We start from the raw sequence: 24053 nt of genomic DNA on the forward strand, positions 1-24053 counted from the left end.
ATTGTATTTACAAGAAAATAAAAGTCTATCGTCTTGATGAGTTCTAAGAAAATACTCCCTCCGTGTTTACAGAAATACAATGATTTGACTTTCACAGAGTTTTAAGAAGGTTAATTGAATATATTAAAATAATAGGTAGTGGAGTATAAGTTTGAGGAGAGAGAAGAAAGTAAGGGGTTTTGTGGGGACCATTAGTTAATGAAAAAAAAACAAGTTTATAAGGCTGATAAACATGGTGTGGAAATTAGGGGGTATCTATGTCATTTCACTTATTTAATTGGGGGCATCTTTATATTTTTCATCCCTTTCTTCCTTCGTTCTTCATTCCATCATAACCAGCCAACCCACCTTCTTCCTCCACACGAGCAAGCTGAACACCACCGCCACCATCACCTGTGGCGATTCAAAATGCTTTAATTTACACCAATTTGTCCTAAGAGGTTGATATGACCCTAATTTACACCCTTTTTATACTAGGGCGTCTTCCTGTTAGCGTCACGAAGAGGCGTTGATGGTTGTTGAGGAAGGAGGAAGAAGAAGAGGGATGCAAAGAGGACCTTTCGGAGAGGAATTTGGGGTTGTGATGGTGATGGCGATTAAGACGAAGGGAAGACGGAGATGGTGGTGGTGGTTCGAGGTTGGCTGGCGAGATGACAGGGGGATAGTGATGGTAGTACAGTGGCTTCGTGATGATTGGGGGTAGTTCACCAGCGAGATTGCAAGGGGAAGACGAAGATGATGGACAGATGGTGGTGCGGTGGTTCATGATGCTAGATCTAAGTTTTTTTTTTCTTTTTTTTTCTTTTTTAAAAATAAAAAGTGTATTATATTGCAAAGCATGACTCACAAAATGACAAAAGAATCGATTACCACCTTTTCGTTTATCTACATGATAAAACGAGGTGTGCTCTTAGTTAATAGAATGTTATTTAAAAATATAGAGAATATTATTTTTTTTAAAAAAAAAAATAGAGAGAAGTTACTAAAAAACAAAACGTTTCATATATTTAAACACGACTTGAAAAGGAAAACGTTTCATTTATATAAATACAAATGGAGTAGCCAATAATATACATGTTTTAATGTTTTATCGTAGAATCGCTAACATCAATAGTAGTTCTACCATAAACGGTACACATTATTAGTCATATTTGTAGATTAATATCATTAATATTACTATTGAATTAGTAATACAAATAGGTGATTATCAAAGATACTCTGATTTTTTATTGTGTACCCTTAAGAAAAATAAAAGTATTAAGAGCATTATTAAGAATTTCCCATTAAATTTGAACTCATGTGGATATAATACTTTAGTAACCCAACTTTAAAAAATGACCCAACCCGATATGTCCTCATTAAACGCAATCTGATTATTCGAATTGACATTCGTTAATCAACTTGGTTGTCAATTTTAAAAAAGAGAAGCAAAGTAAATTGAATATTCATTTTCCGGTGGACTAAAGTTGGAAGTTTGCGGGCATAACTGGCAGTGGATGTTGGTATTGCCGTATTGGTATGGCAGGAGATACGTCCGCATCCACATCTGTGACTGATGCTCCCTTTTCCGGCCTTGTCATTTGCGTCTCTGGTCTTTCTAAAGGTCTGTTTTTTTTATTCTGTTTCTCTGTTGATTGCTGTTAATGGCGTCAGATAATGATAATGTTGAATTGACAGAAGCAAGGAAGCAAGTTATGGAAGGCACTCTTAAGATTAGGCGGTAATTACAGCCCTAATCTCCACCCCAATTGCACCCACTTGCTGGTCCAGATATCCTTTTTTCTGTTATTTGTTAATGGGAATTCACTTGATTATACTGAATACTGTACTGTTGCTTCTCCTTGACTCTTTCTTCACAGTCTCGGGGGACACAAATTCGAACATGCGTTGAACCACACTCATCTTTTTGTTGTTACTCTTGGATGGTTTATTGATTCCGTCAACAATCATGGTTATTCCTTCATTTCTGTGCTCTTTTTTCTCTAGAAAAATTCAACTTCCTAATTCATTCTTGGATGGTTTGTTTCAGTCAAGTTAGATGAATTACCCTATACTGTCTGGACCACCCCCACCCCCAGGGAATGGGATAAGGATGCTTGTGTTTCGATAAACCAGAAGCAGAAGCAGAAGCAGAAGCATAAGCATAAGCATAAGCAGTTCCCACAAAACCAATTGCATTCTGATATCAACAAAGTGTCTGGCCACTCTATATTTATCGACTTGGATGTTTCTGCTCAACTGCGCTGTAAGGTATCTTCAACTTTTTTGCTGGCTATCTACTCTACCTTTATTAATATGCAGATAACTTAACTTAATCACCACAGTATCAAGTACCCTTTTATCCTTTGAGAACAAAGTTCAAATTCAAAATGAAATGCAGTCTTACAATAGTCTTTTAAACACCTAATTTACTCAAGTAACAGATGTATTTGCTTGATTTAGGACTGAACACAAAGGTAGTATACTCTTGGAAAACTATTTTGTGCATGAACCAATTGGATGCAGCTAGGTTTTACTAGATCTAATTTTGGCATCACCTTGGTCCTTTGGAGTTAGCCGATGTCATACTGTTCACTATTATGTGCTGTTTGCAATCCATTTATCTTGAATTATGCGTACTTATTCTTTTTTCTGCTTGTATTTCTGACTTATTTTCAAGACTAAAACCTTATATACCTTTTCATTACGGACACAAATCAATTTTGGAAATACTATTTTTCATACCTTAACTTCGTTATCCTAGATCCTTACACATGCTTCTTTCATTCTTTTAGAAGATTGAATTAATGTCTTCTGTGATCAATGTTGATGAACATATGCTGACATATTTTAGGTTGTTGATGTGGCTACTCGAGAAGGTGCTGTGCTTGTTGATCAATGGTTTGTAGGTTGTGGTGCAAGCTATGTTGTTTGTGAGGGGTCATCCATACAAAGATATCTTGGACACTGTGATAACATTGTTAGTGTATGTATTGCAGTTAAAGTTATGTATTTTCCGTTTTAAGGCTATGCGTTACACATTTCTTGGAACCTAGGCATAGACTCTTGTGCTAAATTGATTCATGTAAAATATTTTACAGCCCATGTGGGTTCTGAAGACATCTAAAGAGAGATATATGCAACGATTTGTTGGATTGTCTGCTGATCTGGCTAGGTATGTAGGAGCGATGCTTGAAAACCTTCAACATGTAACTGCAAGACAGGTATATTATACCTTCTAGCTGATTAAAATATTGATGGAATTTTGTAATGAGCCATTCTTTTTTTAAGAAACCATGAGTGTTGTAGTTTATTTGTTACAATTTTTGCCACTTGGCTCATTTGACAGATTGTTGGTCTGAATTTTATATAGGATGCTTGTAAGGAAAATTGCAATGATCACATTCCTATATGTGATAGAAGTAAACTTAGCCAAGAAGAAAGGCTGCAAGTGGCAAACCTTGCAAAATGCGGCATTAGAAGTCGGCGTGCCCGATGTTTGCAGGTGTGTAGAGTCTTAAACCTATTGTAATTATGGTGTTTATTACAATTCCTATTTCGGGCTCATATTAAGAGGGGGGGGGGGGGGGGAGGTTGGTGTTTAACTTATAGTTCTAAACTTTTTATTCAAGGGAAGTTTGAAGTTAGGTGATGCAGCAAAGGAGCTCAAAACATTAAATTTTCTTGGTCCTCATAGTTAAATTGTCCGATATAAAGAGTGGGAGTAAATACATTTGTTTCTATATTTTGAATGTTAAAAGTCTAATTGTGTTTAAGGCGTTTTTAAAACAAAGAAGAGTTTGGTTTAGCCCTACAAAAATAGTATGAGGCATATAGACATAAAAAGTGTTGTTGAAAACAATTCTACTTTTGATCTCTTTCTCATTCATCCAGTCTAATTCTCTCTTAATTTTGCATATATTGACCTAATTTCCCTAATACTCTGAGGTTGCTAAATTGCTATTTTGGGTCTTTTAGTATCCCGAGGGTCCTGGTACATATGGGAGCCGTATAAGTCCTATAGGAAGTATTATCGGTTTTGAGTAGCAATAATTGAGTATTTTTCTGTTGATGGCTTTCCCCCAACAAAATCTATTTAAGTTATAAGTAAGGTTTGGTTAGGTCCAGAGGTATCCATCCACAGCCACATCTAAGGCTCTAATTAGTCCAAATGTTTGTCAATCCATCTTTGAATCTAAATTTGGTTCAATAATGCTCCAAGGCCACCAAGCCACAAAATTGAATTATTTGCATCAAGTTAAATCTTAGATGATCAGTTTATCAAATTTTGTAAAGACTTATAAAAGGGGTGCAGGTCTTTTGTATCCGCTTCTCTTGTTTTATCCAAATTTTACACTTCACGATGCTACTTTTTTTGCTTTTTATATCAATGATTCTTTAAGTTTATTTTTTTGGAGGCCTCTCAAGGTAGGTAAAGTTAGGAGCATACCCTGATGATAATACCTAAATAATTTTAGAAAGGCAAAGAGCTTTTGTGGCTCATATGCCATCCTTTTGCATCACACTCATGGCTTTTTATCTTTCTGGAGAAAGTGTTTTGCTTCACATAAGGGTTCATGGGTTTATAGTTCGCCCCTTTACTATATTAGAGCTACTGCAGGTGTGCTTTTTGGGGGTTATGGAAAACAAGTAGTCGTGGTTTGGATTTTGTGGCATGTGGTACATTATTTAGTTAAGCCTTCATGTATGGTCTCATTTCTAAGGAGCCATATTTTTCTTTTCAAGACCCATATTGCCATGAAATCTACTTTGCAATAGAGTAACTGACGGTGGGGCTTTTAATATATTCTCACTCTTGAATAAGGAATTGGGACTATGTTTGTAGCTCTTCTCATTGATTATAACCTGTCCTCTACTCCTCTTGGTTGGTATACGGTATACCCATTTTTTTTTTCTTTGATTATTTTTCTTCAGAATTACTTGTAATTAGTGTGATAGTTCTCTCAAAGTGATACATTTTGGCCTCTTAAGGTAGTTTTAGTTGTAAAAACAAAATATTCATTCTCTTTGGACTTATGCCTTGTTCATTTCCATTCTAGATCATTTTTAACAGGAAGGTGGTAAATGGCAAGGATAAGTATAATGAAGGGTGGATTTTGTGTAAACAATAATAAAAGTGGTTTTTATTGAAAAAGCTCTATTCAAAAGGTGGGCCTTAACACGAAATTCCTATTTGTGTGTCTTTTTTACTCTGTACTTTTTCAAGGCCATGATTTGGAGATCTGTTTGACATTCAAAACTTCGTGTATATGAAGATAACAATGCAAGTTTTTTTTTTTTTTTTTTTTTTTTTTTTTTTTTTTTTTTTTTTTGGGAGTGACCTGACGAGGCTTTATTTTTGGTTGCAGTCGTGTCAAGTACCCTTGCGTCCAATCAACCCCAGCAGCCTTCTAGACTCAATCTGCTGGTCTATCTCCGAGCCAACTTCTAGGGCTTCTGTATATGCAGATTCTCTTACATCCAAAAAAAACTTTGAGATGCACAAACATGGGCTTTCTGTTGGAGGGGATCATGTTGAATCTGAAGCTTCTTTCTCAAATTTATTACGACCACTTACCGAAAGGTTATTTAAACTAGCCTTTTTGATTTCAATTTGGATGATATCAGTCAACTTTACCAAAATTCTGGGACTAAGGCTTTGTTGTTGTCATTGTTGTACCACTCCATACCAGCATTTCTCAAACCTGCATGAATTATTTCCCAGTGATACTCTAGAGGTGCTCTAGTTGCTTTGTCAGTTAGCTAATTTTGGACTAATCAAATGTCTTACCGGGTCCATACTTGTGTGTTGCGAGGAGATTTACAATTTTAAGGGTCTAATGAGAACAGCCTGTTAGAACTTGTAAGTCACACAGTTCATACTTGGCAAGCTGAAGAGGGACTATAGTAAGAAACATTCAGGCTCTCAATTATAGTGGATTAATTCATACATATCTCTTTTTTTGACAGGAAATTTATACATATCTCTAAATTGACCTTTATAAAAATAAAAAAATAAATAAAACAAAATAAAAAAAAATTAAAAAAATTGAAAATTGAAGTTAGCTGCCTTGGTGTAAGCTTCTTGTGCAAATATATAAGACTAAGGCCCCGTATGTACCATGCCTTGGACAAGAGCCTTGCTTAGAGATGATAGGTTGATGTTTAATAAGTACAACAAGAATGTTGTATAGAGACGTTGAAGTAATGGTATATAGGTGTGTGTGCACACACTTTTAATAATGAGCATATGCAAGAATTCACACTGGGATTCTTTTTGCGTGGCACATGTATTTGATCTAGTACATGCACACACATTTAATTCACATGCACACACACATTTACCGTCACAAAGAGGTCAAGAAATTTTCTAATTTTGATTGTAGCAAAAAGTTGTGCTGCAATAGTTACAGGTACACTGGAAATGTATGTTAGCAAGATGTTTGCAAGTTATAGTAGCATTTTATCTACTTTTAACAATTTTTGTCATATGCTCTTTTGCAGTGAGGAGAATGAGTTAGTGTTTAAAAATCACTTCATCACCATACTGTATCCAGTTGATCGATTTGCTGAGTTGGGCCCTTCCTCAAGAACATATTTTAGTGACGCAGGATTTACTTGTCTGCAGTTGCTGGAGTTTATATATGCCTTCTACCAGGCAAGTATTGCTGCGTCTTTTTCATCAGTAGATTCGGGTCATGATAGGGATATAGCAGCTCCACAATAAATTATACCTAGAAGCTTGATCATATGTTCATTTACCATGTGGTGGTGTTCAACTCTTTTTTCTTTTTCTTGTTTCCCATATAATCCTCATCTTTTATTATGCTTTGGTCCCGTCAATTTGATACTATTTATTATATGCGAAGTAGTTTTATTAAGCTACCTTAAATTATCCATACAGACAAAATTTTGGGTGGTGGTTGTTGAATACCAGCCTTAACTTGTAATTATCCATTCCTTGTTTTGAATGGGGATTATATTTTCTGTAGGAAAATATGTCAGATCGTGAAACAGAGGTTGCAATTCACACTGACTCAAGGCATGCTGACCAGCTCCGATCAATTTATTGCAGTGAGAGAACAACAGAAGTTGGTTGCATGACGTACAAGCGCATTGAATTTCTAGGAAGCCGGAGAAGTTTTGAAATGTTGAAGCGTGTAAGTGGGGATAACAATAGCAATGTCTATGAACTTCTATTAAGTGAATAAGAAATATATGTGTAGTATAGTGCATGTTGTTAGGAGTAGTTTGAAGGGGCCTGAAAGGGATTGTATTTATTTCCAATACCCCCATCCCCAAAAAGAAGGGAAAAAATAGAACTGAACAGCACAATTTTATGAACGAAAATAAGCAAAGGCTAGCAAGTTCGGCCTTATACAGTTGGTGCAACACATTGGCAACTGAGCAGGTAATAAGCTTTGATCCAGAAAGTTAATTCAATTACAAAAATGTCAGTTCATCTTGTCGCCTTTTAATTTATACTGAGTAAACGACCTTGGTTTCAGAAAGAATGTAAATAAAAATAATTATGATCACTACCCCTTAGTAAAGGTAATATGGCTATACATGTATGACGTAATCTCCATAGTGATCTATTGAACTATGAAGTGAGGTTGATGCATTTGGAGGTATGTAATGAGATTCTTTTTTTTTTTTTACTATGAAACCAAGGAAAAACTGTACAGTATGACAGGAATGGGGATTAAATTTGCATGCCACATTTAAGTAAAATTACAAAGACAAGGATTGAGCAAATACTATAACAATTTCAACTAATTTGAATGAGTTCTATTTGATACATGTGAGAGACCTACTAGGAGAGGGGTTTGGAGCACATTTGGCAGGTGGTTTGGGGGGTGTTGCAATATATTGTGCAACACACAATACATTCCATATTATCCAAAATATGTTGCTGCCACTAACCAAAATAATACACACCTGCCGCCATTTTCTCCTCTTTACATATCAACATTTTCATACCTTCTTATATTTTTGCCCCCCTCCTTTTTTTCCCCTTTGTATTCTCCTGAATATGCACTAAATATTTATCTTCCCATGTACAGATGCACAAAAATGATGACTTAAAAGAGTGATGGATGACTTCTTGTGTGTCAACAACAAAAATCCTAATCATACACAAGTTTTAACCCTAATTCAGTATAGCACAACACGAAGCATCCCTTGCTGCGGTTCACTGAACTCTAGACCCTCCTCTTCAAGCAGGTAGCGCTGGACAGCGATAGGAAGTCTGGCAGGAGTACGACTACCTCTGGTATGGTGTCCAGTTCCAACACATATATAAACATGTAACCGCTGCTCAGCCAGCCTTGCTGCATTCCTCAACAGACTCAACTCCTGCTTCAGCACATGAATAGCTTCACTCACATGGAGTCCATGCAGATCTATTACCTTTCCCTGGCCTCTGCCACCACCCTGCTGATCTGGGCTAATCGGGTTTCTGCAGAATACCTTACTGAGGTCAGAAAACATAATAAGATCAAACAAAATCATATAAATGAAATAACCATGGCACACAAAATCAAAAGGCACACCTATTACCCTGCCCAAAGAAACAAAAGCCTGAAAAGCAATCACAAATATATACTGGCTACTCTCAGGCTCACAACACAAAATTAGAACTGCAGCAATGTTGCATATCTCGAGAAAAGAACTGGGAAGGTATCTCCCCAGCCAGTTGGGCATTTGTTAATGACCAAGTTAAAGACCAATTTGTCAGCAATTGAAATTTTTTCATTCTGAATTAGAAGTGAAACAATATAAAGACAAGGTACTCTTCATATACACTTCCTGTAAATAGCAATGTCATAGCCTTGTCACCGCGCCAATGTAAACCAATTTCTGCAAGACTACTGCATCTGTATCACCGAGTACTTCCACAAAAAACCGCATGCTAGATTAGCAGATAAATCAATCCATTCAACAGCCAGTTAAAAAGAATGCGTCACAACAAACCTCTGACGATATATAGATTCCTGAGCTTTGCTGTGAGCCGCTTTCATTTTCATATTGTGTAGCTGCCCATTGACACTCAATTCCTTGGCTAACGCTTTGTTTCCCATTAGGTAAGCCTGACGAGCCTGAAAAGACACATTAGATTGACACACAAACCTTGTTCAATAAAGATAGTGTATCATGACAATAATCAAGAAAAGGGTTAAAGGAAGCAACATTAGTAAAAATAGTATGCAAAATTCTTGTGTTATTAGGTTTCAGCTAACACAAGGCCATCAAACAACCTACCCCACTCCGACTTCAGAAATAGAAATAAAGTGCAAGAGGAATGTTAAAAAAGTATGATTTATTAACTTGAAAACACGGGAGAGGCAATAACCTCCTTTTTTTTTTTATACACATTCTGTTGTAGATTGAAACTCCGCCAGTGGGTTTCCCGCTGCCAGTCCCAAGCCTGGATAAAGGAGGAGGGTTACGGTAGGCCAGTGACAGCCAGTATAAAACTTCGTCACATCCCATGACATGAGCCAAACAGATATTTTCGTGGGGGCGTTCCCTACTCAGCGACGCGCTGCACTTCCTAGACCCGGGTGTAGTGATAAGTATGCAAGGGTTGCTAGGTCGTCGCCCAGAAGCGACGCGCCACATTGCCCGAGTGTGGTGTCAAATGAGCAAGGGCGTGCCATTGGGGCGTTCCCTACTGAGCGACGCGCTGCACTTCCCAGACCCGGGTGCAGTGATAAGTATGTAAGGGTTGCTAGGTCGTCGCCCAGAAGCGACGCGCCATATTGCCCAATTGTGGTGTCAAATAATCAAGGACTTGGAGTTGGGATCAGGAGGGAGCGTGGGAGAAAAGAATTTAGTTTGCGGATTGGTTCTTGGAATGTGGGGTCTCTTACGGGAAAATCAGCAGAATTGGTAGAAGTAATGAAAAGACGACGCGTGAACATCATGTGCCTCCAAGAGACAAGATGGACAGGAGAAGGAGCTCGAGGCTTGGTTTTGGGGTATAAGGTATGGTATGTTGGGCAAGAAACGAGCCACAGAACAAGGAATGGTGGAGCTAGGAACGGAGTTGGTGTGGTTCTCGATGAGAGGTTGGCAAAAGAGGTGATCGAGGTCTATCGGAAGAACGATAGGTTGATAAGGCTGAAGTTGCTATGTGGCAAGGAGATTGTGAATGTTATCAGTGCTTATGCTCCCCAAGTGGGTTTAGATGCAGAAGAGAAACGACAATTTTGGGAGGACCTAGACGAGGTGGTGCAGGGTGTCCACCACTCAGAGAAGTTATATATTGGAGGGGATCTAAATGGGCACGTTGGGGCGAGCCGAGATGGCTATGAGAGTGTCCATGGAGGCTTTGGGTATGGGCAGAGGGACGCCGGTGGTGAAGCTATTATGGATTTTGCCCAATCATATGATTTAATTTTGGCTAATACTTGGTTTAAGAAGAGGGATTCACACTTGATAACTTTTCGGAATGGAGCAAATGCAACTCAAATAGACTTCCTGCTCACAAGGAGCATAGATAGACAAAGTTGCATAAACTGTAAGGTTATCCCAGGGGAGAGTGTGGTCACCCAACACCGGCTATTGGTAATGACTATTCGTCTGAAAGAGAAGGCGAAGAAAAAAAGTTAGACAAGAAGAACCAAGGATAAGATGGTGGACCCTAAGGGATGCAAAAGCTAAGGTTTTTACAGAAAAGGTAATTGAAGAAGCGGATTGGGATGGAGAGGTGGATCCGGACATGACCTGGTTACGAATGAAGAACTGTTTCCTAAGAGTGGCCAAAGAGGTCTTAGGGGAAGTAAGGGGAAGAACTTCGGTACAGAGAGATACTTCGTGGTGGAATGAAGAGGTGAAAGCAGTAATTAAGCAAAAAAGGGAATGCTATCAAGCCTTAGGAAAATGTAGGAGTGATGAAACCTTTGCAGCGTATAAGGAGGCTAAGAGTAAGGCAAAGGCAGCTGTTCGCCAAGCAAAAGAAAAGGCATATCAGGAGGTTTATGAAAAGCTTGATTCCAAGGAGGGAGAAAGGATCATTTATAAGATGGCAAAGAGAAGACAAGAGGCAAGGAAGGATATTGGCATGGTGAAGTGTGTCAAAGATAAGAACCAAATGGTCCTAGTGCAAGAGGAGGGCATCAAGGACAGGTGGAAGGGGTACTTCGATGAATTATTTAATGGAAGTAATGGAGTTGTGATAGGAGATACCTCTATGAGTGATGAAGAAATCAACATGGAGTATGTGCGAAGGATTAGGAGAGTAGAGGTGGAGATTGCACTGAGGAAGATGAAACCTAAGAAGGCGGTTGGCCCTGATGGGGTACCGATAGAGGTGTGGAGGTGTTTGGGTAAGATTGGTATTGATTGGTTAACAAACCTTTTCAACAAGATATGGACGGCTACAAGGATCCCACAAGATTGGAGGAAGAGCACCTTGGTCCCGGTTTATAAAAACAAAGGAGACGCTCAAGATTGTTCTAACTATCGAGGAATTAAGCTTATGAGCCATACTATGAAGTTGTGGGAAAGGGTGATTGAACAAAGGTTGAGGGCATGCACAAGCATTTCAGATAACCAATTTGGTTTTATGCCTGGGAGATCTACTATGGAGGCAATCCATTTGATAAGACAAATGATGGAGTTTTATAGGGTAAAGAAGAAAGATCTTCATATGGTCTTTATTGATTTAGAGAAGGCATATGACAAGGTGCCAAGAGAGATACTTTGGTGGGCAATGTTGAAGAAAGGTATCCCACGAAGGTATGTAGACCTAGTTAAGGATATGTATCGGGATGTGTCAACAAATGTGAGGACATGCGGAGGGTTGACAAAAGATTTCCCTATTACAATCGGATTGCATCAAGGGTCTGCATTAAGCCCTTTTCTTTTTGCAACGGTTCTAGACGAATTAACTAGACCAATTCAAGATGAGGTTCCATGGTGTATGCTGTTCGCAGATGATATCGTTTTGGTGGATGAGACTAAGGATGGGGTTAATGTCAAGTTGGAGCAATGGAGGCAAAGGTTGGAATCTAGAGGGTTTAAGCTAAGTCGGAGTAAGACTGAATATTTGGTATGTCGTTTTGGCACTCAGAGGGGGACAAGCAATGAAGTGGTGAGTTTGGATGGAAAGGATTTGACCATGAGTGAATGTTTTAAGTACCTAGGGTCGATCATCCAGAAGAATGGTGACATTGATCAAGACGTGACCCACAGGATTAAGTCAGGGTGGCTTAAATGGAGAGCGGCCACGGGAGTGCTATGCGACCGCAGCATTCCCTTAAAGTTGAAGGGAAAATTCTACAGGACTGCCATAAGACCAGTGTTGCTCTATGGTACAGAATGTTGGGCTTCTAAGAAAGAGCATATTAAAAAGATGGAGGTTACGGAAATGCGCATGTTAAGGTGGATGTGTGGAAACACTTTAAGAGATAGAATCAGAAATGAGGTTATTCGCAAGAAAGTAGGTGTGGCGGGCATTGTAGATAAATTAAGGGAAAATCGTCTGCGTTGGTTTGGACATGTAAGACGGAGACCCGAGGGTGCACCGGTGCGAAGAGTGGAAGAGTGGGACCATGGAGGGATTAAACGAGGAAGAGGGAGACCAAAGATGACTTGGTTGGAAGGAGTGAGGAAGGATATGAAGTGCATGGATTTACGTGAGGATGAAGTTTTGGATCGTAAGGGATGGAGGAGAAAGATTTATGTTGATGACTACACGGAATAATCAAATTTGGTTCATGTTAGCCGACCCCACTTTTGGGATTAAGGCTTTGATTGATTGATTGATTGATTGATTCTGTTGTAGATTGAATCCTCTAAAGATGACAGACGAGAAAACATTCTAAAACTAACCTACACGCAGGTCAGGATAACTGCAAACAATCTGTTTATTCTTGAAGAAGCTCTAACATCAAAGTAATTCATCTTAGACTGACAATTTGAGAATATAGTGGCCACCTAGTTTTAGCTAACTCCAGCGCTGTTTATCCGACAATTAATTAATAATTTAGCCAAATGTTTCCATTCCCCCAGTCTCCCACAGGTCCATAATAACATTGAGATTCCCACAAGGACTACCCAAGGTTAGCATGGACATCTATAAGGGATCATCCCAAGTTCCCAACAAAATAAAATAAAATACATTCATCCATCATATATTCAAGCATGCAGAACTTTGACAAGTGCCAAAACCACATTGGAAGCATGTGGCAGAAACATGCACAGCATAATAACATTAAATTTCTTTACAAGTCGCACCATAAGGACAATTATCACTCCACATCCAACCGCATATGCCGATAATCATTGCATTAGGAAATTGTATTGCATTTTATCTCACGACATCCCATTACAAAATTAAAGGCTGATAAATTCCACTTCATCCCAAATGATTTGACACATTATTTTTATCACATTTGTCAATGCATCAATCGACATTATCTTTAATTACTTTTATAAAAAAAAATAAAAAATAAAAAATAAAAAAAAAATTAAATTGTAATTAAGTACACATTGGAACAGATCTAACAAGACCCCACTTGATTATATCTTTCATATTATGATTCACAAATGGTAGTCAAAGTAAAGTTTAAGAATAGCGCTAGAAGTCAAAACGTGTCAACTAATTTGGAAAGGAGGAAGTATTATTTTCACTTTGTAGCAATTTCCATAAGCACAACATCCTCATGTAATATGGCCATCTCCATGCCAAATTCCACTACCATACACCCCTATGCCTCTCAAGAGACGCTAACCTAAGGGCAGGTAGAAAAATCAAATTACATAACTATACCCATACGAATATATCATTGATAGATTTCCAGCTAAACACAAGACAGATTGTCAAAGATTCTCGATATGCCAAAGTTCAGAGATGAGAGATTCGGAGAACTAAATAAGGTCTCCAAGAAACAAGACGGCAATGGCAAAGAAAAACTGCATACTCATAAGCTTACCTGTTCAAAATACACGTTTCGTATACGTGCATGATCACGAGCTTCTTCACGGACTTCAGTATATAAGTTGCCTGTAATATTGATCAGTGTTAATATTAGAAATTTACATTGGAGCCAAAAGGCTTAAAAGAGTAGAAGGAAATACCAACTGCTTCTCCAGTCTCAAGCCAAGCAGGAGCAGCTCGAGCAGAGCTACGGCCCTGCATCCTATCACTATAGGCACTTCTTCCAGCACCAGTATGATAGGAGCCTGAAAGAGCATGGGAGTTTCTACTTGAACCAACAGCAATATCAGCTGAACCACTTCTGTCATACTTCCATAAGCAAGGATCCTGGGGTGATAGCTTACGAACAGCTGAAGCAAAATCAGTGGCGCCTTTAGCACTTAAGGAGGAATTGGATCTAAACAAAAGCATATTGTCCTTTTCAGAGGACCCATAAGAATTAACATTTTGCTGGAGTTCGTCTCCAGTGTATTTCTGCAGATTGGTCTTATTGTCTGGAACAGGAAGTGCAGGGAAATCCATTGATGTCAGATTTGGAGCTGATAAGGTCTTCGAATTCATATTTTGATTAAAAGCTCCATCAACTTGAAGCTACAATGATAGGTAAAAAGTGCATCATAAATGTAGGAAAATATCACTAGATATCAAGCAATAGGATGGCACAAAACATAATGGAATAGAAAGCAACTACTAAACCAAAATGTCTACAGCTGAATAAAAGTTGTACAGCAGAATCCTTGTGGTGAATGGTGTGATTCACGCATAATCATAATGAAAATATAATCTACGTAGTATTTCCAATCAGGCCAAAAGCCTATCTATTCTTGCATATGCTTATTCTTTGTTCTGCTTCATTCTTACTGAAAACTGCAGTAATGTCATTGCATTTTGGATGTAATATTGCAAGGCAAATTGCAAACAGGAACTTTGTTATCAAGTGTCATAAAAAAAATGGACATTTGTCAAAAATGCTCGAAAAGAAAACAATGTAGCCATTAGGCATGTTAATACAACTTTCACCACTAAACACAGTAAAAGTATGAGCCAAATCTAACTAAACAACTAAGCTATAACCAGTAAAAGGGCCAACGATTTAGGTACCTCAAAACAGGCAAATCTAAAATTCATCTTAGATCTGATATACAAGGTCTGAAATTACTGTAATCTTAATACAGCTACACAGTACATCTCATTTTTTTCTAACTAAAAAAAGAGCCAACGATTTGATAAATCAAGATCTGAGTTTAACCATTAAAAGGCCAGCACTAATTTAGATAGGACATAAGTGTTGAAATGAGATTCAGATTTCACACAAGATCACTGAATTAAGGGCACAGAATTCCAAAACGATTCACATCATAATTTCCAATGCCCACTTCATTTGACTAATCACAAATATGTAACAACAGACACGTCCAAATAAGGCCAAAAGGACCCCCAATTAATGAATTTGGTAATGCTTGATAAAACAATCTAGTAACAATAACTGAAGGAAATGTTTACTTTGTGGTGAAGAATGAAAAATACCTCAAGCTGAGTTAGCATCTCAACCGTCAAATTGAGGTCACAGCCATTGGCAAAATATACCTCGGCCAGGCTTTCAGCAGCAAAACCTGGAAACTGTGACACAAGGAACTCAACAGGATTCATGTCAGTGTTCTCAAGCATGGCAGTTTCAGTAGCTATATCACTAGAATTGGCGCGTCTTGTAGTTTCATCGAAAGAGTTCCCATCTCTGGCATTCCCAAAGTGATGGTCAGCGCTGAGAAGTTGCATTTCCCAAGTCTTACTGGTTCTCTGAAGAAAAGTGGTTGATGATGGATCATCAGCATACAGAGAAATGGGATAGCCCATGTTATCGGTAAGTGCAGCACCATTTGTATGATGAGCAGTAAAGTCGAGAGGTTCATTAATCTTGTAGGGACTACCCAAGGGAGCAGAAAACCTAATTGCATCAGTTGCGGTGGCGCCAGCATGCAATGACAAGGCAGAAAGGGAAAGGGTACCAAGTCCACGGTGGTCGTCCTCCCCAAGGACATTGAAGTCTGGAGTGATGTCATCAGGCAGCTGCTGCTGCCAGTACTGGCGGGATTCTTCATCAGAATTGGTTGAAATAGAGGACTCAGATCGATCGAGCACCTGTTTCCCAGAGGATCCAGAAGCACCGGAGGAAGGTGTTCGAAGGGAAAAGGGGACAAATTCGGCAGCATTTGGATTAAGAGAGGTAGCCTTGGCCGCCGAACTCAGGTTGGTTGGAGAAACTTGTTTGGAAAAGCTCATTATTTACGAATATGGAGTGAAAAAAGAGTTGCAAGTAGCGTAATTCCGAATTCAAAAAACACCAAGTCTTAACCTTTGTCAAAGACTACCCAAAACCTGATCAACATCAAAATTAGAAAGATTAACTCCATAGAAGGAAAAATCACATATTTGCACAACTGAATACAAAATCTGAAAACCCTAGAGAATTACGAAATTGAATCGATGAATCAATATTAGCAAGTTGAATTGATTGAAAAATTAAAAAAAAAAAAAAAAAAAAGAGTAGCAGGCGAAAAAGGAGATCTGAAGAAATTTGACAACAGAAATCGATGAAATCACAACACACATGCTAATTAAATAAATAAAAAATAGTGTAGTTAATTGCAAGATTTAAAAAGAAAGAAGGCGATGAAATCGGAGTATACCTTTACGAAAGTCGATGATGAAAGATAAGAGATGAAAGGGATCCATTCCAATTCCAAAATTCAACAATTAATTATACCAAACAATCTTCAAATTCTTATCTTTGTTCGTCAAGGAAGGAAGGAAGGCTCTAAGCTGAGCCTGCAAACCCTTGTAATGTTTGCCACTCGATTTTATCACAACTCTCTCTTGGTTTTACGGCTACCACTACTCACTCTTTTTCTTTTTTCTTTTTTCTTTTCTCTCTCTTCTCCTTAACTTATTACGACTCTCTCCCTCCGTAATCTCCAGTTTTCATCGTTGCAACCCAACATTTCATCATTATCTTTTTTTATTTTTTTTTTTATTATTATTAATACTTGTATAATTAATCAACGTAGAGATAAATATAGTCATTTCACAGCTGGACGGACAGTATATCACTCACGCGCACCTCTTTTATGTGTCAACTCTACTCTCCGCATCCCTCTTTGCCTAACTTTGTACGTATCTTCATACACTAATTTCACTTTTATTTTATACCAGCTATACTGTGGCCTTGTTTGGCAAATGACTGTTGGCTGTTGGCTGGTTCACTTGGCTTGTTTGACCAGCTGGAATGTTTGGCTGTTTATAATGGCTTTTGAAATTGGCTGTTTAAGTTGGCTGTTTATAAAAGTGTTTGGTAAATTAATTGGTGGTTGTTGGCTGTTTATTAGATAATTTGTGGGCCAACAAGCCAAAAACCAACAAAAAAGCTACTCAAAGCAGCTTTTTCATTTTGGCTTAAAAGCCAGCTTTTTCGCTGACTAAAAAGCCAATTACCAAACACATTTTTTGGCTGTTTGACCACCTTAAAAAGCCAAAAGCCATTAAAAAGCCAATTACCAAACATGGCCTGTATCAATAAGCATTAATAAATAATAATAATTATAACAGGGAAAATATATACTTTATTTACTAAGACATTTCCAACAAGTGCCCACAATTTCCTTTTTTTTTTTTTTTTTTTTTTTTTTGTATAAAGTCACTAACATTAATCAAAGGGGCATTGGTTATGTTATACGGTATATAAGTATAGAACTTTATTATACAATGCTTCATACAGAGTACGTAATCCCATTGAATAAAACTTATTTTTCTCTTGAGTCAGGTCCCACCTAAAACAATGATGTTTTGATAAATTTTGTTAATCATATATAACTAATATATAAAGCTAAACTTTTAGCCAGGTCACGAGGCAGCGACACTTGGCATTCTAATTTTTCGCCAAGTGTCGCGCCACGTTGGATAGGTTCAAATTGACTTTATAAGATAAAAAAGTTAGTTTAGAATTCTATTTTGAATAGAATTTTAGGATAAAATTGTTTAGTTAAAGTTTTATTTTTGATAAAATAAAATTTGAGTGTCGCGCCACGTTGGTTACATTTAAATAGACTTTATAAACAACCCGGGCATCGCAGGGGCACAAAACTAGTTATGCAATAAACATTACCTTCTAAGTTTGACAAAATAATACTGTACTTCGTAGTTCGTATGCAATTATATTTTAGTAAATTTTTTTTTTTTTTTTTTTTTAAGTTTGACAAAATAATACTGTACTTCGTAGTTCGTATGCAATTATATTTTAGTAAAATTATAATAATGTAATACTTGTACCAAGTAAATATCAACAATATATTACAGTTAATATTTAATTCTTTTATTAGTTAGACTATATGATCACAATTAAGGTACGGAAAATACAGAAGTCATATTTTTGTTTCTATAAAATTCAAAAACTACAATCATGTTCTTTTGCCACAAAATAATAGAATTGCAGTCACTACACTAGCAATGACTCATCACTGGAGCAGCTATCCTCAATTTCTCAGCACTATCGTTTTCATCACAAAAGCTCTACCAAATGGTTGACTTGCAGAATAGCCGCACAAATCTAATACCCCAATATCACAATTGCAAACACTTTTGATAGCTCTTATACAACAGAGAATATTTAAATCACACTAGTAATGTAGATCAAAATTACCACAAGAGAGGGAGACCTATGATTGCTGCAATTGCTCTCACCAGTTGTCACCACATCATTAAATCATATCAAGAAATAAAATAATTGCCACTCCGTCACAGGCTACCCTAGACCAGAAAATCTTTTACATCCTTGCATAACCCAAAATGAAGCGATACCCTCCCCTCGAAAATCAATCAATGCTGGCCTACTGTTAGCAACTTGGAAGGTATATTTGGACAAAGTTCAAGTCTCAGAAGCTAGTCTGCTACACCAGGTCAACATCTCCCACAAGCTGGAACTCATACCGTGATGTATACAAGAGAAAACTCCCTTGTTTGTGCCTTAAAACTTCCCATTACTCTCAAGGAATCATACAACAGGACCCAGAGGTATCAAATTATTGTTGCTGTTCTTGAAATTTTAGGGGGACCATTTCACTTTCCTCTTGTTTCCCTCTAACTTTTGAAATCCGAAGTGGCAAATCCAATCTTCTCAGTCTCTCAGGCCAAATTCTGATGAGTAATAGAGGCATAACAAATCAGACCACAAAATCAGTAACAGGTATCAGCTAAATGCAGAAATAGTATTCTGAAAACAAAAACCCAGGGGGATGGGGATAGATTTAACTGCTGTCACAAGTTACAGCTGTGCTACTTGACAATCCACATATTAGTGACATTGTTGAAATTCCACCTAGCAAGAAGACAAATGTGCCTAAGGGGTGAATATGAATACACCCAGATGTTTTTGTATGCTTGGTGCAATTAGAAGTCCCCAAGTGGGTTTTAGGGCATCTGAGTATCAAATAGCTGCCTATACTAAAGTCCAGTTCAGTGCACAATGAAGCATGCAACAAAAAGAGTGAAGGAGTTTTTAAGAGCCAAAATAGGATTGTGGCACTAGATGATTGGAATGGTAAAAAAAAAAAACTATATACAGAGGACACCACCAAACATACATTTAAACTTGCTAGCTAAAATTCTAACATATAACTATTTCTAGCAGCAACTATGTTTATTAATCCAAATCTCCAATAACAAAGGAATATTCACAGGTTATATGACTAAGATCAGATAAAATATTTGTAGTTTTCCTTTACTTACAGATCCAATCTCTCATAAATAGCCCGCCTCACAGAAGAGTTGAGACCATAAGCTATTGAGTTGAAAAGGCCCTGACAAACAACCAAACAATAGAAGATGAACCTGATTCTGAATATCAATAAACTGCAACAAAATGGAGTATATACAACTAACAAGTGAACAAATAATCTCTCCTATCCAGAAACAGTTTTTACATTGTCCCAATCCTTTTTATATAAGAATATGACGATGTCAATTGAGCGGGGCAGGGCGGGGCGGATGTTGGCCTTCCCATCCCTACCTAAAATTTTCATCCCTATCCCCGCGGCAGGTCCAAAATTCATCCCCATCCCAGCCCCACCCCCCACTTGGATTTCCATCCCCACTTAATCCCCACCTAAGACCCGCCTAATCCTCACCTCCCAATACACAATCCAACATAATTAATATATAGATTAACAAAAAAAAAAAATTGTTAATGTTACACACTTATTTAGTTATAATATTAGTGTATTACAAATTATTATATCTACTATTTTATTTTACATAATAGTGTATAATTTTGTTTTTAAAAATATATAGATGTAGGTGTGAGATGGGGATGAGGCGAGTACAAAGCGGATTGGGTAAGACGGGGCGGGTACGACGTAAATTCCACCCACACCCCATCACCCATGGCGGGTATGATTATTATCCCCATCCACGCCCCACAGCCCGCTAAACCAAGACCCATCCTTGCCCCACTGGGGCGGGGATGGAGCGGGTACTTGACCCACCCCACTGACATCCCTAAATATAAAGTGATTTTACAAAAAGTTTTTTTTTTATTTATATATATATATATATATATATATATATAAAATAATGCCATATCATTAAATTCAATCATAAGCCATTATTTACAAGTATACTTGTTCCGGACATCCCATTATTTATAAGTATACTTGTAACTATTATTTCCGAACCATGACACTCCTAAAAGTACAAACTGAGTCTACAACCTCAGAGTGTAGCATTCTTTAAAGTGAGGGGCCCAAAAATGTTTTCGGTCTGTCTTGGATCCTACAACCTCATAGTGTAGCATCTTGTAAATTGAGGATCCACCTAGGCAACTAAATCTGGCTGTAAACAAAATAATCATAAAATAAAAAGACAAAAGAATGCTGGACATGAATCACATGATCAAGACATTTGAAGAGTCAGCTTTATTGCCTGGTACAGCATAGGATCAATTGTAATTTGCACAAAAATAGCAAAAACAGAAGAATAAACCCCTTTCTTTCCATCCAGTAAAATTATCAAAAAGAACTTGATATTACCATCAGTGCAGCAGTCCCCACATCAAGAAAAGAAAGCCAAAAGATTTTATGCCCTGGTTCAATCAGATCATGAATACGATTTATCGTGCCAAAAGCCCATGAGCCAATAAGTATAAGAGGATAATAACCCCATCGGTTTAAGGCCTAAAAAAAAAGAAAATTGAGATTTCGCCAGGGTTAGCAAGACCTTAAAAAAAATTCCAAAAATAATAAAGCAATCAGTCAATATTCATTGGTAAGTATGTTCATGTAACCATCTAATTCTTCGTATAATATGGGCCTAAAGCTTCCTTTTGTAGTAATGAGCTACAAGGCCCATAAGAAGTTGTGTAAGACAGCAGAAACGCCTCATACAGAAACCATGACACTTAAGGTATAAGACAGTTGAGGCTACAAGTAATAAAATTTATAATTTGATTAATAAATCTGCAAAGAGAAAAAAAAAATTAAGTATAAATAGAGCATGAAGCAGATGTGATAAACATGGAAGAACAGCTAATGACATGAATAATGCAATGCATCAAAGATTTAGGCAATTGGCAGAGAAGATACAGCAAACTAAAGCATACTCTCATGTCTGGCCTAGCATCAGATTGGTGTGCCCGGTCCGACATGCCAGCTGCCATCTGAAATTACAAGGGCATTTCAATATTTAGCCTTAGAATGATCAGCATGAGAGAGTTAATTGGTCTGTGCAATGAAATAACATTTTTGTGCATGAGTCAGTACATACACGAGTTGCGTTTTTCAGCATGCGAATCACTTGAAGATATGTAAAACCATTGTAGAGAATCGCACCCCAAAGTGGAGCATAGAATGTTCCGAAGTGGACAACCTGCGGGTTAAGACAGTCGGATTAACATCAAACACAAGCATTTAAGAAATGAGCCGTCAACTTCATTTTTTAGTAGCTAAGTAGCCATTCTCCTTTCAAAAAAAAAAAAAGTAGCCAATATTCTGATTTGAAAACACGTTAAGACGAATTAATGTCTGTCAAATTACAATTACACTTATCTTCTTTCTCATTAGCTATTCCCCATTCACATGTCAAAAGCACGGAATGGTCACCAAAGGGAGTTCTTTTTTTTTTTTTTTTTTTTTTTTTAACAAGTAAACGCATTAGTTATGATACTTATGAAAAGATGGAAGTAAACATTCATAAATTAATTAAACCAAATTGCATTAAGGTCAGGAAGCTAACAACTTAACAAGGTCTAGAACTATTCAAAATTTATCACAAAATAACTAGAGGTATATCATTCTGTTCTTGCCTTTCCTGCACGGCCTGTTTGGGACCAACACCAAGCACGTATATGACTATGATGATTACCGATAGAGCGCATGATAGTCATGACCAGAGAAGTTCCTGAATAAATACAAAAGGCACTCAATTCAATTAAAGACGAGGAAAAAAAGATAAGCAGCAAGACTCATTGCCATGCCTGTAAGAAAATGAGATAAGGCGAACAGACCAAGGTGATGAATTGAAGAGAATGATGACAATGTAGAAATGGACAGGGCATAACAACAAAAGATAGATCGACATGGAAAACATGCATACCCCATACGTAGAGGTGGAAAACAGGCTCTAAATCTTCAACATCAGTCTTGTGTTGCACAACAGTACGATGAAGGGTAAAAGCTATAGTGGTTGTCCATAAAAATGACGCGACACAGAAGAAATGAGTGCTATAACCCTGAGCATAACAGAAGAAGCCTGTAGATGGATCGCTACATAGAATGGGAAACCATATAATTAACACTGTGTGTGTAGATATCACAACTAATCATAGAATTTAAGTACATGAATGAGCAGTATAATAAATGATGCGATGGACAATTGGACATTACATACAAACATACCCAATGATATTGAAAAAACTGCAAAGCATGTCCTGCAATCAGAAATCAAACCACAATGTAATCCAAATAAACTTACTGGCTACTAAATAATATCAGAAAATGATGGATATTGAAGTCTGAGAGGAAATCGTAAAAAATGACCTAAAAATGCAATTGACAATTTGACAGATACATAGCAGCAGTGATTGTTAATTAAAAAAAGAAATAGTAAGGAGAGATAAAGAATGTTACAGAGAGAGCAAGATAAAAGACGAGCTTGAAGGAGAATTTGCGAAGGTCCTTGAAAAGAATGTAACAAAGGACAATGAAGCTAGATCCAATCAATGACAAAGTTGAAGCAACCATGTTCACCGTCGCTAGTATTTCTCGATCTCCGCCGGACAAACTCCCAACACCACCACCACCACCGCCACCTCCCGACGCCGCCATTTTCGCCTCTTCCTTTTTCTCTTCTTCCAACGCCACCCACCACTTGCCTTTGTCTGGTTTTCTTCTTTGCTAAACTACCACTTATTGCCTACTTTTTTCTTTATTTAAATACCTTTACTTTTCAAAAGGTAGCATCAAAATGTCGCTTTGGCCGAGTGGTTAAGGCGTGTGCCTGCTAAGTACATGGGGTTTCCCCGCGAGAGTTCGAATCTCTCAGGCGACGTATTTTTTATTCCTTTCTATATTCTGTATTTTTTTTTGTTTTCAATTAACTTAATTAGAAATTAGTTAGGAAAATTGAGGAAGTAATTATTAATAATAGTTAGGAAATTGAATATGAAAATTTAGTAATTTACGAGTTGTTAACAATAGCTAATAATATAATTTAATTGAAATTTTCTAATTAAATATGAAAATTATGCACTTTTGGGAATTGTATATTCATATTTAATTAGTAATTAGGCCCTGTTTGATTCACCTTAATTTTGCTGAACTGAAATTATTTTTACTGAACTGAACTTATTTTTACTGAACTGAACTTAATTTTACTGAACTGAAATTATTTTTTACTAAACTGAAATTATTTTTATTGAACTTAAATTATTTTTACTGAACTGAAATTATTTTTACTGATTTTCTATTATAATTCTTCTTTAAGAAAACTGAATTTTACTGAACTGAACTTATTTTTACTGAACTAAAATTATTTTTACTTAACTGAAATTAATTTTACTGAACTGAACTTATTGTTACTGAAC

General features: G+C 37.2%; 2 protein-coding genes, 1 non-coding gene and 1 pseudogene across 4 annotated transcripts; 2 read left to right on the forward strand and 2 right to left on the reverse strand.

Annotated features, from left to right (window-relative positions):
• Positions 1 to 1399: 1399 nt before the first annotated feature.
• Positions 1400 to 7409, forward strand: LOC145555552 (uncharacterized; annotated as a pseudogene). The gene is made up of 10 exons (XR_014091508.1): positions 1400 to 1603; positions 1678 to 1770; positions 1858 to 1951; positions 2030 to 2250; positions 2834 to 2965; positions 3081 to 3203; positions 3353 to 3484; positions 5349 to 5563; positions 6484 to 6637; positions 6972 to 7409. The product of XR_014091508.1 is annotated as an uncharacterized LOC145555552 (transcript).
• Positions 7410 to 7728: 319 nt separating this feature from the next.
• Positions 7729 to 16958, reverse strand: LOC145641480 (polyadenylate-binding protein-interacting protein 7-like). Its single transcript, XM_081692289.1, has 6 exons — positions 16615 to 16958; positions 15455 to 16303; positions 14068 to 14518; positions 13923 to 13993; positions 8956 to 9080; positions 7729 to 8440 (listed from the first exon to the last, which is right to left on the reverse strand). Exons 2-6 carry the CDS (start codon positions 16205 to 16207, stop codon positions 8137 to 8139), a joined length of 1704 nt encoding a protein of 567 aa, XP_081548415.1. The 5' UTR covers positions 16208 to 16303; positions 16615 to 16958; the 3' UTR covers positions 7729 to 8136.
• Positions 16959 to 18271: 1313 nt separating this feature from the next.
• Positions 18272 to 23331, reverse strand: LOC145641481 (G-protein coupled receptor 1-like). The gene is made up of 9 exons (XM_081692290.1): positions 23098 to 23331; positions 22867 to 22898; positions 22565 to 22734; positions 22275 to 22369; positions 21737 to 21838; positions 21573 to 21629; positions 21004 to 21147; positions 19706 to 19776; positions 18272 to 19114 (listed from the first exon to the last, which is right to left on the reverse strand). Exons 1-9 carry the CDS (start codon positions 23293 to 23295, stop codon positions 19000 to 19002), a joined length of 984 nt encoding a protein of 327 aa, XP_081548416.1. The 5' UTR covers positions 23296 to 23331; the 3' UTR covers positions 18272 to 18999.
• A 105-nt stretch (positions 23332 to 23436) lies between these two features.
• Positions 23437 to 23518, forward strand: TRNAS-GCU (transfer RNA serine (anticodon GCU)). Its single transcript has one exon. It is a non-coding gene; the product is annotated as a tRNA-Ser (tRNA).
• The last annotated feature ends 535 nt before the right edge of the window (positions 23519 to 24053 follow it).

Source organism: Chenopodium album, chromosome 8 (assembly GCF_948465745.1).
Source record: "Chenopodium album chromosome 8, dcCheAlbu1.1, whole genome shotgun sequence".
In the NCBI taxonomy this organism is placed as follows: Eukaryota; Viridiplantae; Streptophyta; class Magnoliopsida; order Caryophyllales; family Amaranthaceae; genus Chenopodium; species Chenopodium album.